The 14651-nt window shown below is 38.7% G+C and overlaps 1 protein-coding gene across 10 annotated transcripts in view; it reads right to left on the bottom strand.

The window, feature by feature from the left end:
- LOC5571946 (protein split ends) overlaps positions 1-14651 on the bottom strand; it is a 344136-nt gene that overhangs the window by 31173 nt on the left and 298312 nt on the right. For 8 of the 10 annotated variants that reach the window (XM_021844737.1, XM_021844739.1, XM_021844740.1 and 5 more), the window contains one exon: positions 3402-4493. The exons of the other annotated variants lie outside the window; for them this stretch is intronic. In XM_021844737.1, coding sequence (XP_021700429.1) covers positions 3402-4493 — 1092 coding nt within the window. The remainder of the gene's footprint in view (positions 1-3401; positions 4494-14651) is intronic. 10 annotated transcript variants of the gene reach the window in all.

Below are 14651 nucleotides of genomic sequence, written 5' to 3'. Positions count from 1 at the left end.
GAAATGGTCTCTAGATTCATAATATTAAAACCTACTAAGTTGACGACCTAAGTCAAAACCTAATCTGTGACGGATCTGTTCCAGTACTATTTTGAACTACAACACTTTTTGGCGACAGGAGTTATTAGGAGTAAAGGCGTTCAGTGAAAAGTAACACATCCACGAGTTTTTAGTTATGCTACTGAGCAAAGCATCGACATTTGTATCTGCATTTGAGCCTAAACAAATCTCAAATAATTCTGAATAAAGTTTTGTAAATCACGAAATTCTTATTCGACAACGCTAAACAATATTTCCGCAACGGCACTCATCCTTTCATAGCTTCATAATCATAGCTCAATAACGATATTGAAAGAAGGGAAATGTTTCTTAGTTTTGACACTTTGGATTCACTAGTGAATCATGGAGGTGCTAAAGTAGTTCTTTACCCTATGGATCTCGGTAATTAATTCATCAGGTTGCAATCATCATTAATTACATTTTTGTATAAGAAGGTTGTGGAGATTTGATAAAGGGGTTTCACTACTGAATCTACAGTATTGGACAACCCCTTTGTAACTATTTCAGTTTCGCGTACAAAATAGTAATTTTCGGTAAGCTAGATGTCCCTCATTGATGTATACAACTTAAAAGTGTCTTTAGATAACTTTTCAATCTCGTATAAAATAACAACTTTTCTAAAAACATCATGAAGCTATTCATTCAGTTTTTTGAGATACGTCAATTATAAAAAATGTCGAATACTCATTACAAACAAACAGTTATTGCTGTTGACTATTGACTTTGAAATTTTCATACAAAGCGATTCATAAACAACTCAATGTTATATGTGTGAAAATTTCTTAAACTGTTCAATTTAGTGTTGCAAAATTTCGGTTGAGTAAAAATTACTGTACAAAACTTACTGGAGAGCAATTGATTTGCCATTCACACTGTATATGAACTTTTCTTGATAACACACTTACAAACCAACATAACATACAATAAATGACAAATAGCATGCAAAACCACAAAGGATGTATCGTTCGTACAACGCAAAGAAATTGCAATAGCATTCTCTAAACATTGGGAAATAAAATAGTACTCATTTAAGCAAAGAATTATCACACCATCAGAATACTGACACTTTAAATTGATTTGACTCTTTCGTTGACCTTATTCTGATGAACCCCAACCGCTCGCTAAAAGTGCTGGTGATCACATCTTCTTTTGAGAGGAAATTATGTTGCCTTTGCTTGTCTACCGCAGACCACAAATTTCACTGCATCCGCCCGAAGTCATGCGGATTGTACAGACATCACGGATAAGCGGTTTATGACACAGGTTTGCTATGGTTAGCTGATTTCTAATATTAATCGTAACCTTTGCTACAAACGTAGATTGCAATAGCATGGGATTTATTTCAGGGCGTTCTGTTAGCAAAGCAGAAGCAATATCAATTATACTAGCAGTCCCACAAACAATTTGCCGAAAAAAGGAAAAATGGACTGAATTGAGCACATGCCTTCAAGAAATCGAACAATGTTTTATTTTGGGTTTAGGGTCACTTAAGCAGAATTACTCATATGCTTCTAGTTAGAGAAATCTGTTAAGTCATCAAATTTGCCAAGAGAAACAGTAAACTTAAGTGAACATTCTGAAAGGGTTTCGTGCCATTCTCTTCACAGCGAAAGGGTACAATTCGAGTACTTATAAATCCTCAGCAATCTCGCTTTCCCAGCAAATTTAAATCTGGTGCAAAATGCAGGCAAGGATCGTTCAGTTCAGTGCAGACACACAGTGATATGCATACATGAATTACAGATGAACCACATGCAAACGAGCACACAGAAACTCGAGCACACAGAAACTACGAATTGAACAGTGACGGACAAAACACACATAAAGGCACAAAAAAGGGATGCAATATATGGGAACAGTGAAGGTGCTGTTTCCTTCTTTTTCTAGTTTCGCTTCTTTTGATGGTATCATCGCATTCTCCTGGACTAGTGACGGCCAGCTGAACTTCATATGAAACTCGTTTTAAATCTTCCTTGAATTGAAACGATGTTCGCCTTTTTTTGCGTCTCTGTGAACTGCTGCCCGCCGTCTCACCCGCCAATATCAACGACACTGTATTTTCATTATTCCGAGAAATAAAATTTATGTGGGTCAATGCAAGCTCAGCAGCCCCCACCCGGCATAAATGTACTCGGAGAACATGTGTGAGGAGCGATAAGAATGATTGAAGTGCACTGCAGTAACACTGGATGCGATGCTGCACTTCGTCAATCGTTCAGACGTGGGCGTGGGATGCAGAATCCATCATTTTTCCATTCGGTTTCATGTTCAGCGGTATCTCGAATCGAATTTCAGTTATTTATGATCCTCAAACAAAGTTCATCGCGAAAACGAGCAAAGATGATTTATTAACACTAAAAAACGCTGAAAATAACATGAGAATTATTAAACTTAAAAACTAAAAGGACATTAACTAAGGCTAGAAGAGGAACATTGCTGGAAATTCTGGCGAAATATTGCGTTTTCTTACATCTAGATTGATAAATATGAAAAGATGTTAACTTCAGCACAGTTACAAATCGTATGACGAGTCACAATAGTTATGTGACACGTAATACGACTTGTAAGTCTAATGAATACGCCCTTAAGGTAGATAAACATAGGGGATTCTAGATACTTGAACCAATTGCAGCTGTCCAGAATTTGCCAAACAAACCCTGATACCGTATTTAGTTTTCTTATGGTTTTAATGGTAACGTTTTACTGAGTTTTGGTAGATTTTCACAGATTAGCTGAAGTCAGCCTCCATTTTTTAGTACATCTGTGTATAAACTTTGAAATAGTTCAGTTGAAACGTTGAAAAAAAAACCGCAATATTTCGTCGAGTCCCAGATAATCCTCTCTAAATAAGGCACTCGAAGCATTCAGATAAAACTACAATAAAGCTTCTATATTATTACCGCTAATAAACACTATCTACAGTCTAAGGAGAAATATTTAAATCTAAGATCTACTACATCGAGAAAAATCTAGTACTTCTAATAATACACGGCATAAGTTCAAGCACAGCAGATTCGTTCTGGAAGGTTCTAAGGACAACTGTAAGAAAATAAAAAAACAGAAAACAAAATTATCCAAAATCAAATCTAAGAAAGAAAATCAAATACTTCATTCCAAGATACTACCAACACATAAAAAACGTCTTCAAACTCCGATAGTACTTCCATTCAGAGCATTTTCTCTATTTGTTTATCTTTAGCGCATCGAAACCAAAACAAAACCGAGATCGGCGTCGGCGTCTGAAAACGAACAAAAGTAGTATACTTGGACAAAAGAGGGGGCATGGGTCAAAAGAATACGCAAGGGGGGGGGGGAGGTTGGTCATGAAACAGCACACTCACCTATCCGCCAACGTCGTCGTAGCATATGGCCCGTTGCGGTAGTGCTGCCGATCCCGTTGACGACCGCGGCCGCTGGCTACAACACTTCCGCAACCCACGCCGCCCTCTAAAAGATCCCTAGAATAGCCGCCAGCACCTGATCCGCAGGAGGAGGACATCCGGCGTCCGTGTTCGTCGCTGCTACCCTGCAAGCGGTTGAAGCTGGCCGGTCTACTACTACTGCTGCCACTACTACTAGTACTATTGCCATTGCTACACTCGTAGAACGAGCCGTGTTCATCGCTAAGCCCTAGCAGTTTACTCCCCGAGGGTTCACATTTACTAATACTACTGTTGGGACAACTGCCGGTAGCCGATCCCGGATGGAAGCCTGCACCGGACGACGGTGGACAAGGATACTGAATACTGTTTCCGGCGCTGTTCGCACTATTGCTACCGTCGTTGGTACCACTGCCATGTTTTGGCATTGTAGTACTAGATGCGCTATTACAATTACTATCACCAGGAGTCGTTGTACTACAATTATTGACGCTGCCGCCGCTCAAGGTCGATGGGGCCACAGTTGGGGGCATCGTCAGCAGCGATGGTTCGTAGTATTCTGTGGTCAGTATGCGATCGTCGAACTTATGTTCGGCAGTGTGCGCCTTCGACGCAGACCGGATGTCCATGAAGGCGATCGTCGCACAAACGCTGATGACCAGCCCATTTCCACCGCCGCTGCCCAGTAAGCTAGGAGGAATGTTCTTATGACTACCACTATTGTTACTACTACTAGTGCTATTGATAGTATTGAAGTCGACTGCTGATCCTGCAGCAGATGTCGACAATGGCGTACTAGAAGAAGCAGAAGAGGACACAGGAGCAAAGGACGATGAAGACGTACAGGAAGTAGAGGAGGATGCCGCAACAGCTGAAGCACTTCCTCCAGAGCCGTCAACGTCGAGCAGGTTAGGTCCGTTGAAAGTGTTGCTTCCGTCGCCGTGAAGAAGTTGCTGATCCTTGGACGATGCTGATTCAGCAGCTGACGACGAGAGGGAGGTGGGATTGTACGCCTGAGAGGTGATAATTCTAACACTTTGAACTCTGCCATATCTGTAGGTGGAGAGAAAGGGAGAAAGAGATATAGAAAAATTTACTATTAGGATGGATTCGCCATTGATTAGTGGTAAAAAATAAAATATTTTTGAACTAAAATAAAAAAGAAAACAGAAAAAGTCTTAAGAGGGGGCTACGAAAAAGGACGAGGTTTTCCAACAGCGGGAGGGATGTTTTTCGTTTGCTTTGGTCGTGTAGTTAGTAAGAGGTACAGCTAAGTTCTAGTGATGCGATGGGTTAGTTGCATGTAGTAGCACTGTGGACCTGTTAGTTGTTGATTAGTACTATTTGAAGCGAGAATTCAGTAGGCAGCTGACGATCCCACACCCTATACAAAGTATACGTAACAACTTGGGACAGATAACGACTAACGATACGTCAACCTACCGAGAACGACGCATGCAGTTATGTACAGATACACTTAGTTTACAGAGGATGAGCAACAGGGGCGTACGACGTCTTTCAGATTGTCTATTTTACATTCAATATTGAGTACTGTACAATTCAAGCTTTGATATATCGTTTATTGGGAGTGTACTTGCATATAATGCTAATGAAGGGCTCTTAACGATACGGAAGCACAATATCAACAGTGAGCGATTTTACTTAATTTACTATTGCTTAGTTATTTAACAATTACTAAGAAAATTCCAGGTTGCGACGAAGGTACCTTACATAGGTTTTAAATTATTCCAGTTTTATAAATTAATGGTTCCTTTAGTACGAACTGAAGAATGCTTGATTATAAACCAGCTAGCGTTATGGGAATTCTCTTATACTTGGAACAAAATAGTGAATGATGTAATGAAAAGTAATCCCAAAAACATCCATGTCACAAACAGTTTTCACTTTTTGTTGACTGTGAAAGGCAAGGAGGTTTCTGCCGAAGTCCATCAAGAAGTGTATGGTAAAATTCCTGTAGTAGATTATGTAATAGTATCTGTCCATTCAAAATTTACCAATTCTTGGATTTTTCCCAGATGCCTCAACATATGAAACCGGAAAAAATGCTTTTTTTAGAAACTGATTTAATTATTGGCGAAATGTTCAATAAAATTATTGAACGACTTTCCATGATGATTGTTGCAAAAATTGTCGATGAAACTTGTGACAAAAGTATATACAGGATTTTTATCAGAGTACTGGCACAACATTTGATATATTATGAATCCTCCATAATTTAGTCAAATATTTGGGTAATGTTCTAAGAACAGGAGCATCTCATAACTACCGTTCGATGGATCTTTAAAATGGTGTTTTGGTAAATTTACAATATAATGCAGACAATAAATTACTAGATTTAGCTATTCAAGTCATTCACTACTGAAAGAAGCCACGTTTAATTTTAAAATGAGTTTGGGGAATCACTACTCTGACAATAACTGCATATTTGCAACATTCGTCAAAAAAAGACATTGAGTAAATGAAGTACAAACCAAGTAGACATTTTTTGTCAATATGGGTAGAAACTAAAAAACAAAAGCTAAACAATACTTATTTGAACTTAAAACTTTGTACAGCTTATATAGCATATTGAGCGAAAAGATAGAGAATAAATCTGATAGTAATTTTATTACTGGTGAATTGTGGAGCCCATGTATAATTTAAATATGACTGTTTGCGATTATATTTAGAAATGTGAAAAATCAATTCAGTATTTTTTAGATCTTTCTAGAACAAGATCTCAAAGTAACAAATATGCAGTTATGGGCAGCACTCGTCAAGCATCACATATCCTTTCAGAAATATCGACTATAATTTGAAACATCAAAACATTCTTTATATTGAGGATTATTATATTATTATAAACTGTGTACACTTAATTATACACTGTGTATAATTGATCTCCACAGCAATGTCCTGGGAAGTCGAGAAAATTTCCAATCCCAAAAAATTCTAAATCGGCGGGACTAGAACCATACGACCATTATTATGGTCTTGCTGAATATTGCGCGTTTACCGCTACGGCTAATAAGGCCCCAACAAGAATACCCTTTCTTCTTCTTCTTTCTAGCATTACGTCCTCTATGGGAAATAGCCTGCTCGTCAGCTTAGTGTGCTTATGAGCACTTCCACAGTTATAAACTGAGAGCTTTTTTCGCAAAAGTTGCAATTTTTGCATTCGTTTATCGTGAAGTAGGCACGATGATTTTGTATGCTCAGGGAAGTCAAGGAAATTTTCATTACGAAAATTGTCTCTGATAATTGGTGTTTGCTGTCTAAATAATCGAACGCAACAAAGCATGTTTGGGAACACTTTCCAAATCAAAGGTACCGTCATAGATTTTACTTGAAAATTATGTGAACTTCCCTCTGCTGTAATGGATCCCCGTTCAATTTACCAATGTGAGCTTGTGTCCTTCCTTGCGAAAACTGTTGGAACCATTATGTCACATGATCTATCCGAGTACGTATCGCCCAGTAGCCTGGTAAAACGATAGGATTGTGTTTACCCGGGGAGGAAGCCATCGATGAGCAACCTTCCCCCCGATTCCCGATTGACAACCGGTTCCACTCGAGGGGTGCGGAACCTCTTTCAATCAGCTTATAGTCAGCGAACGACGTACGTGGAAACCGTATTTCCCGATTCCGCAACCCGCAACAGAAGCTAACTTAATTACGTAAATGGTAATCTATCAATTTTTCCACATTCATTACTGAACAGAACAGAATGGTTGGGGAGAGGTCTGATTGTGGGCGGGTTGGTTACCCTGATCAGCTTAGTTAGGGGGTACTTGTACGAGGGGGGAATGCATCGTTTATCTACCAGAACCAGTACCGGTCGTACTTTGAACCCTTTATGGGAATTAATTTTCCGCTTTGGCTGCTATACTGTGACTGCCATCGATTCAATTCGGGTTCTAGAGAAAAGCTATCGGGAAATGGACAAATGGAAATAATTCACGGCGGATTACGGATCGTGGTGTGCAGTAATTTCGGATTTGTGTCCGGAATTTCGCAGTGAATTGAATTTGATAATCACTGCGCACAGGGCGGGAGGGGTTTGATGGTAAATTTGATAACGTGGTTGGATTAAGCGAAGCTGAGGACACATGGCTTTTGGAGTGTCTGATTATTCAGTTAAACTCTTTACACAAATAGTCGTGCCCCCAAAACAGATCCCCATGCAGACCGATAGCAATCTCAAGTGCTGCATGCTTCTCTCCACTCGACTCGTCTCGTGGCTCCATTGGCGTATCTAGGATTTCGGGGCTAACATTAAATCTGATTTTCAAGTAATCGATGAAAAAGGTTTTTTTTTTCATTTATAAGTTCATAAGAGAACTTGCAGTAAATAACCATAAAAGTGCAATTTTTCTGAAGTATATCCTGAAACGCAATAGTAGTAACTGCATCAATTAGGCATTTAGGGAAAATTTTAGCACTACTGAAATTTTTTGAGAAAACCCTGTGATTACTTCTTAGTTTTTAGGGACAGAATTTGAAATTCCTATTGAGAATAATCCTTTAAAATCCCCCCCATATCAAAATGAATCATAGGAGTCGACCTTTTGTTTGTTTCTACCTTCTGCCCTTTCGGCGTATTGTCTTTCGACATAAATTTGCCAATCCATGCCATCTTCAAACTGGATTTCGCTCTGCATGTTTGTGCGTTCGTAAGCAAGAAATCGAATTACCACTACTAGGTAACGTTCTTTCCTTGGAGGCCCCAACGAATCCCTCTAGCTACGCTACTGCGTGGGTCCACTCCATTCGGTTCTAAACATAACTTGACGGCCACCGAGCACGCTGTTTTGAATGACTGCACCTTCTTAGTAGGTAGCCGCCAATCGCATCTACACTGCCAATCACGAATCGAGCTCACACATATGTACTTGTGCTGAGCGCGGTAGGGTTACCTACCACTTGCTAGAGCTAAAGTTTCTAGATCATAGGTAAACAAACTCGTTGAAGGTAATCCGAACTCCGCGCAGAGGCACATACGCCACCATCTAATCCATCCATTTGCCATTCGCGGTTGTTTGTGGGCTTTGATGGTGTAGCTACACCTTGTTTTGGTGATTTTCCCTCGTAGACACTCGATATAACGAGTGTCCTAACATGCTCTACAGAGCGCAGCATGAGGTGAAAAAACGCAGCACCGACTCTGGCCATAGTTAACTAATCAATGACACCAACCGTGGAGACGTACAACTGGCAGCAGAAGGTATGCACTGGATGGATGCTATGTTTCGCGAAGGAAACTATTTTCGGAGTCGCCGAAAACGACGGCGAACTTCGACGTCGTCGCCACTGACGACGGTATGTACACGCCGAAACCGCTTTCCAATTTTCACAATCGAAAACCACAGCAAAACGTGCCATCCGGCCGAAAAATCGAAACTTGCGTCATCGGATTTCACCATAGTGTCTACAGGGGTGAAGCCCCACGAAGCTTATTGTATGGGTGAGAATGCTTCTGTTGTGCATCCGTTGCTATCAATCCATCTGAGACGGGGAGAGGAAGTTCCGAACCTGCTGAAAGCTAGAATGGCGATTCAGATATAGACTAGTGCTGATTGACATTACTTCGACAGGGGCTTTCGATCGCCAACGAGCGTCCTTGGGATTCGTTGATTGAATGATGAAAGGATGAGGTTTCAAAAGTAAAAAGTCTTCATCTGAGCAATACGTTCGATTTCGCTTCAAAACGTTTTCTTCAGAACGAGTTTTTAATCTTCAAACACATTTTTAGGCCAGCCAAAAATATTCTGAAATGGAAATTAAGAAACCTACTTAAATGTATCTAAGAAATTTGAAAATATTAGTAAAAAAACTCGGATTAGATTCATTTGGACAAACATAAAAGCAGACGGTTGATGCTGTTTATTTGAAGTAACCTATTTAAGTGGAATTTTAGGTTCATTTCTATTGCTCAAAGTTGAAGACCAACAATCAAATCTTCAAAGCTTTTTTATCTAAGAAATGCAGTGACCAAAGTGCATCTGAGCAACGATTCTACGAGAAACCCGCATTAAGAGAAGTAATTGTCGCTCAGACACTTGACCGATGAGAGCATCATTATGGTATTTTTACCCGTTCGTCCTCGACTTGGTTAGAGTTCATGTTCTATGCGCGCGCCCATTCCTATTAGATAGGTGCATAAAACCACCCCCCGTCTCGCGAGTTGTTTGCCTGGGGAGGAGGTAGTGCTGCAAATCGATCAATTACGAAGACGTCGACGACACATGGGCTTATGTGGCCATATGCCTTTATGCTAATTGAATGTATGTATAAGTGTCGCACTAGTGCAGCATTAGGAGACTGCAGCTGCACAAAAACGACCCGGAGACGTATGGGGGGAACCTACGTAATGAATGGGGCGCGTATGTGCAAAGTAACGTTTCACTTGCCGGGGCTGCTCTCCGTCGACTACTGTTTGTTGGCAATGTGCGGTCGACGAAACTCGAAACCTACATTCGGAACGGAACGGAAAATCACGTGCGCGGTCGCCGCTTTAACAGCAGCAGCAGCATTACGTACGTACAGTATTGGACAATATACTTGTTACATTTTAGATTTTTCATACAAAATGGTAGACTAGATCTCAGTTATTTATGAACCGATTTATATGAAATTTCACAGTAGGACATAACTTGAATTTCAACATTTTTTTTCTATTCACGAGTTCAAAAGTGATAACAATTTGATTAAAATGATTTTTCCGACAAAAAAATATAAACAATTTCTCTCAAAATACGAGAGACCTTCACAGAAAGTGCTTTAAGCAAATTTGTTTTTATCATTAAGATAAACAACTTTGCTGAAGATGCTATTAAGTTTTTCAGCTATGCTATTATTAAAAGTCACTTAAGTTAAACTGTTGTTGCTCTTCAACTCGTGAAATAAAAACGCACAGAAAAATAGGGGGAAGTCCCCCAGTACTGGACAGCACCCAAGAAATCAAGGTCCAATCATGACGATGTACTAGGGATCATGCACAAATTACGTCACGCTCCGCGGAGGGACGGTGTCAAGACATGCGTGACAAGTCTTACAAAAATTTCGAAGGACTCATACAAAAAACGAGACAAAGGGGGGGGGGAGGGTCAAAAAAGTTGAAATTTAGCATGACATAATTTGTGTACCATCCCTGAGAAAAAATGGAAACTAATAAAAAATAAATCAATGTTACATTGATTTACTCGAAATAAATGATAATGTTTCAGTTTGGAGACTATTGTGATCGCTCCAGGAACATACGTCACCGGATATCGGTTTCAGTAGAAACCCTAAAAGGATATTTCCAAAATAACATGCACTAATACCTTTCGACGGCTCAAAATTCATGATTTTCTACCCAGAAGTGAAGCCATATCATGAATTATAAAATAATTCTGATCATTTTCGGGAATTTGGTGTCAGATTCCGATAGGCCTTCAAATGGCCACTTTTGGGATCTCACCGGAAAGAACTATCTTTTCAACTTGGTGATTTACAAGCTCTTTCATATTAACCCGTATAGGCCTGAGTGAAAGAAAACAAAACTAAAACTATTACCGCTCAGCGAATACTTAACAGATTTCAATTATTTTTTGTTAGTATATTCGCACACATATCTAGTTTCCAAAAGTGGCCAATAGATCTCGGGAATGTTCCTGTGCTCGTAGTTATTCCGGTAGATCACTGAGTCAGGTCGGGTAGAAAGGGTTATGTGCTTTTGTGCCCAAAAGGTAGACAAATTTCGAGTCAAAAAGAGTTTCCAAAATCGGCTATAATGTGGCCTCTACAGTAAAGAATTAAAAAAAAACGTATAATTGTAAACCTTCTGGGAAACGATTAAATTGGATAACCATGTTTCCTGCATCCTACAAATGAAACGGCTCAAATCTATAGCCGGTTCTTTAGGGTCCGTTCGAGTGCCCACATCCGGTACTTTCTAAACGGTTCAAAACTCTTCATTTGTAATGTAAATGTACTGTGAATGTTGTGTTTCAATGATATATGCATTTTTAAATAATTGTCATAGGAAATAAATACAGATAGCTTTGATGTAGCAAAAAATAGTTCTTTTTACCCGACCTGACTAAGGATCACAGGAATAACTCCGGCCACAGGAATATTCTAGAGGTTTTAGTACTTTTGCTTTCACTCAGGCCTATACGGGTTAATGACTTCATAGCTCTCTTTGCAAATTCACCATTTGTCGTTTTTATATTAAATATTTTCCAAACTAAAACAGTTGATACATTATTTTTATTTCGAAATACCCTTGGTATCCAAACATATTTGCACAGCAAAACATTATGAATATTAAGCAGCACGCAATTCGAACAAAGACGAAATATTGTGGCAGGCTTTTCAAAATTACAAGCTATAGCCAACAGCTGAAGCGAATCTGGTCATCTGCCAACCGATCAGTGCCCTTCCAACTATATTTCAGTTGAATCCGCTGGAAATTTACATGAAGCTACCACAAAATAATCCCAGCAACGCTAAACAATCAGGCGATCGAGAGGACGCTCCGCATTTTTGACTGCTCTTTCAATCACTTCTGGATGAACCCGCCAACCTTCGAAAAAGTTCTGCTGTTGATTGTATTGCGGTAGAAACTGTTCAAATTTCATCAACTATCTGATAATAAGGCAAGACAGCTGAGAGAGCTCAGGCGTGTAGCTGTCGCTCCAGAAATCACAAGTTCGAATCCCATATAGAACTTTTTTATTTTCTTCTCATAGTTTGGCTTATGTTCGAACAAGCAGCAATGTAATTTTAATGTCGCACATAATTATATATCATATATGATGGAAACCTTTTGTTACATTCGATTCGCTATAATTTTACAGGTTTCGTTCATATTGTGTGGACCTGAGCCCGGAACCATAACCTATAGTTTGAAATTTTCAATGCGTGAATATAAAATATACAGTCATCTCTCCCTTACTCACTCGATATTGAAGGGACCATCGAGTTAGGGAGGTATCGAGTTACAGAACACAAAAGCAGTGCAACTGCGTTCCAAGGGACCATCGAGTTAGCCATGAAAACTAACTTTTACTATGGTTCTTGAACTCGATATCGAGATACGGAATATCGAGTAAGGGAGAGTTAACTGTAACTCATTTGATTTTTTTTTTCTGAAAATTTAATCAAAATCGATCAAACGATTGCGAAGTTACAGAATTTTGAAATTTAGATGTCAGCATCCAGTACTGTAAAGGTTAATTAACGTCTTGCAGGCAGTGTTGTGAAAAACTCAATTTCTCACAACTCACGCTTGAGATTTATCATGCGTGAGTTGTCAATCATGCAACTCAGCAGTCAAATAATCATGGTTGAGTTGGCTCATCTTTTTGACTCATCGTCTCGTATTTCCACTGTTTACTCACACATCGCAATAATTTCTTGTTAGTCTGGTAAAATTATAGTAATCCTTTCTAACGTAAACAACAACATTCGGGTTTCACACGTTTTTGCCGGGTTTTGCGACTGAATCATTTTTTACGGTTTGAGTTGATTGAGTTGATTTTGCATCAAAATCTCAAGCGTGAGATTTGCGAAGCAGATATCTAATGAGTTTGCTCTCACGGGAGAGCGTATTGATTGAGATTTTGAGCGTAAGTCTATCAACACTGCTTGCAGGCTAATTCAAACTCAAATAACCCATGTAGGGGGAGATTAAGGGCATAATGGACACATTAAGCGAATGATAATTTGAGTTTTCGATTACCCTCGGGTAGTTTTCAAGTTTGATATTAGGCCGGAATTGCCACATCTACCCCCGTCGTCCACTCAAAATGTTTTTTTTTTTTTTCTTTAGATCTGTAGGATGTTTTCCAATCGCAATATTTAGCTTTGGTGGGAGAAAGTTTGCACCTAGATTGTTTTTGTAAGGCAGATCACTCAGTTCTTTGACTACAGCTCACATGCACTTGTGCTCCTTTCAAAATATTTAATTGTCAAGAAGAACAGGTATAGACAATCTGAGATTTCAAAGAGAATTTTCGCGTCAATTTTGGCATTATGATAATTATATTGTTTCTAAGGAATCATTGAATGTCTGTGGAAATTCAGGGTTTATAAAGTAATACCGTAAAACCGAACTTTACGTGAGACTTATGATATCCAAGATTCTCGGATTTCCTTTGGAAGTCCGGAGTTTGTGAAGAAATTCTGGTATTCTGTTAGACATTCTAGATTTGTTATAATAATTCTGGGATTCTTGTAAAAATATTAAAAATCCCATATTTGATTCGGTTATTGATCTTTCGAAATTATTTTGGTAGAATCTATGAGATTTTCAAATTTTACATCAGATCCCAGTAGTGAAATCTAAAAAAATCTAGTAATTCTGTGTTTTTATGTTTCTGAAATCTCAAGATCTCTTCATAGGATACAGATTTCTAATTAAAATTTCAACATTATCTGAAAAATCTTTGATGTTAAATAAAATTTACATGCACATAAAAGGAATGTCAGATTAATCGCAAATTTACACTACAAATCGTGTAAAATTACATTACTTACATGAATTTGTGTTCATGGTCGATTACGCGATGTATAGCGGAGAATGTAGTAATTTTCACATAATTTGTCGTGTGAATAAGCGACAAATTCGGCATTCCCTTTATTTGCATGATTTTATTGATTTAACGCTGCACTCTGAATGATTTTTTCTTACCGTGCCGCATCAGTCACTGCTCATGTTCGAAAGTAGTACGTACTACATGTTCGAAAGGTTTTTTATTCCTACCAAAAGTGTAGTAAACTTTATGGATTTTGTTTTTGAGTAGATGCTACATGTAGTAAAGTCAGACGATTTTTATTCATACCACCCCATGAGATATTTAATTTATTTTCCCCTTCCCACTTTTCGAAAATTTGGGAGTAACAAAAGTAGTTAATATGTGTTGCGACCTTAGTACGACATGCTGCATTTATTCATAGTGACAAAGATGTCAAGTTGTCAGAGAAACGAGATAGAAAATTGGGTCGCCTTGTTGGTAAAAAAGTATAATTTTAAATGTATAAAACTTTTATAAAATGTGCATATTCTTAGAGAATAAGGGTGTGCCCATTTCGCTCCGTGTTTTCATTATGCTCCTAATTCTCATTATAACATTCGACAAAAGTAGGCAAAAGTGAGGAAATGACGTTTATATATATTACATTATTTTCGCTCATGTGTTATGTTGAAATACATCGAAAATTCAA

This window comes from Aedes aegypti, chromosome 2 (assembly GCF_002204515.2).
Source record: "Aedes aegypti strain LVP_AGWG chromosome 2, AaegL5.0 Primary Assembly, whole genome shotgun sequence".
NCBI classification, from domain to species: domain Eukaryota; kingdom Metazoa; phylum Arthropoda; class Insecta; order Diptera; family Culicidae; genus Aedes; species Aedes aegypti.
This window is presented reverse-complemented; position numbering and strand designations above follow the sequence as displayed.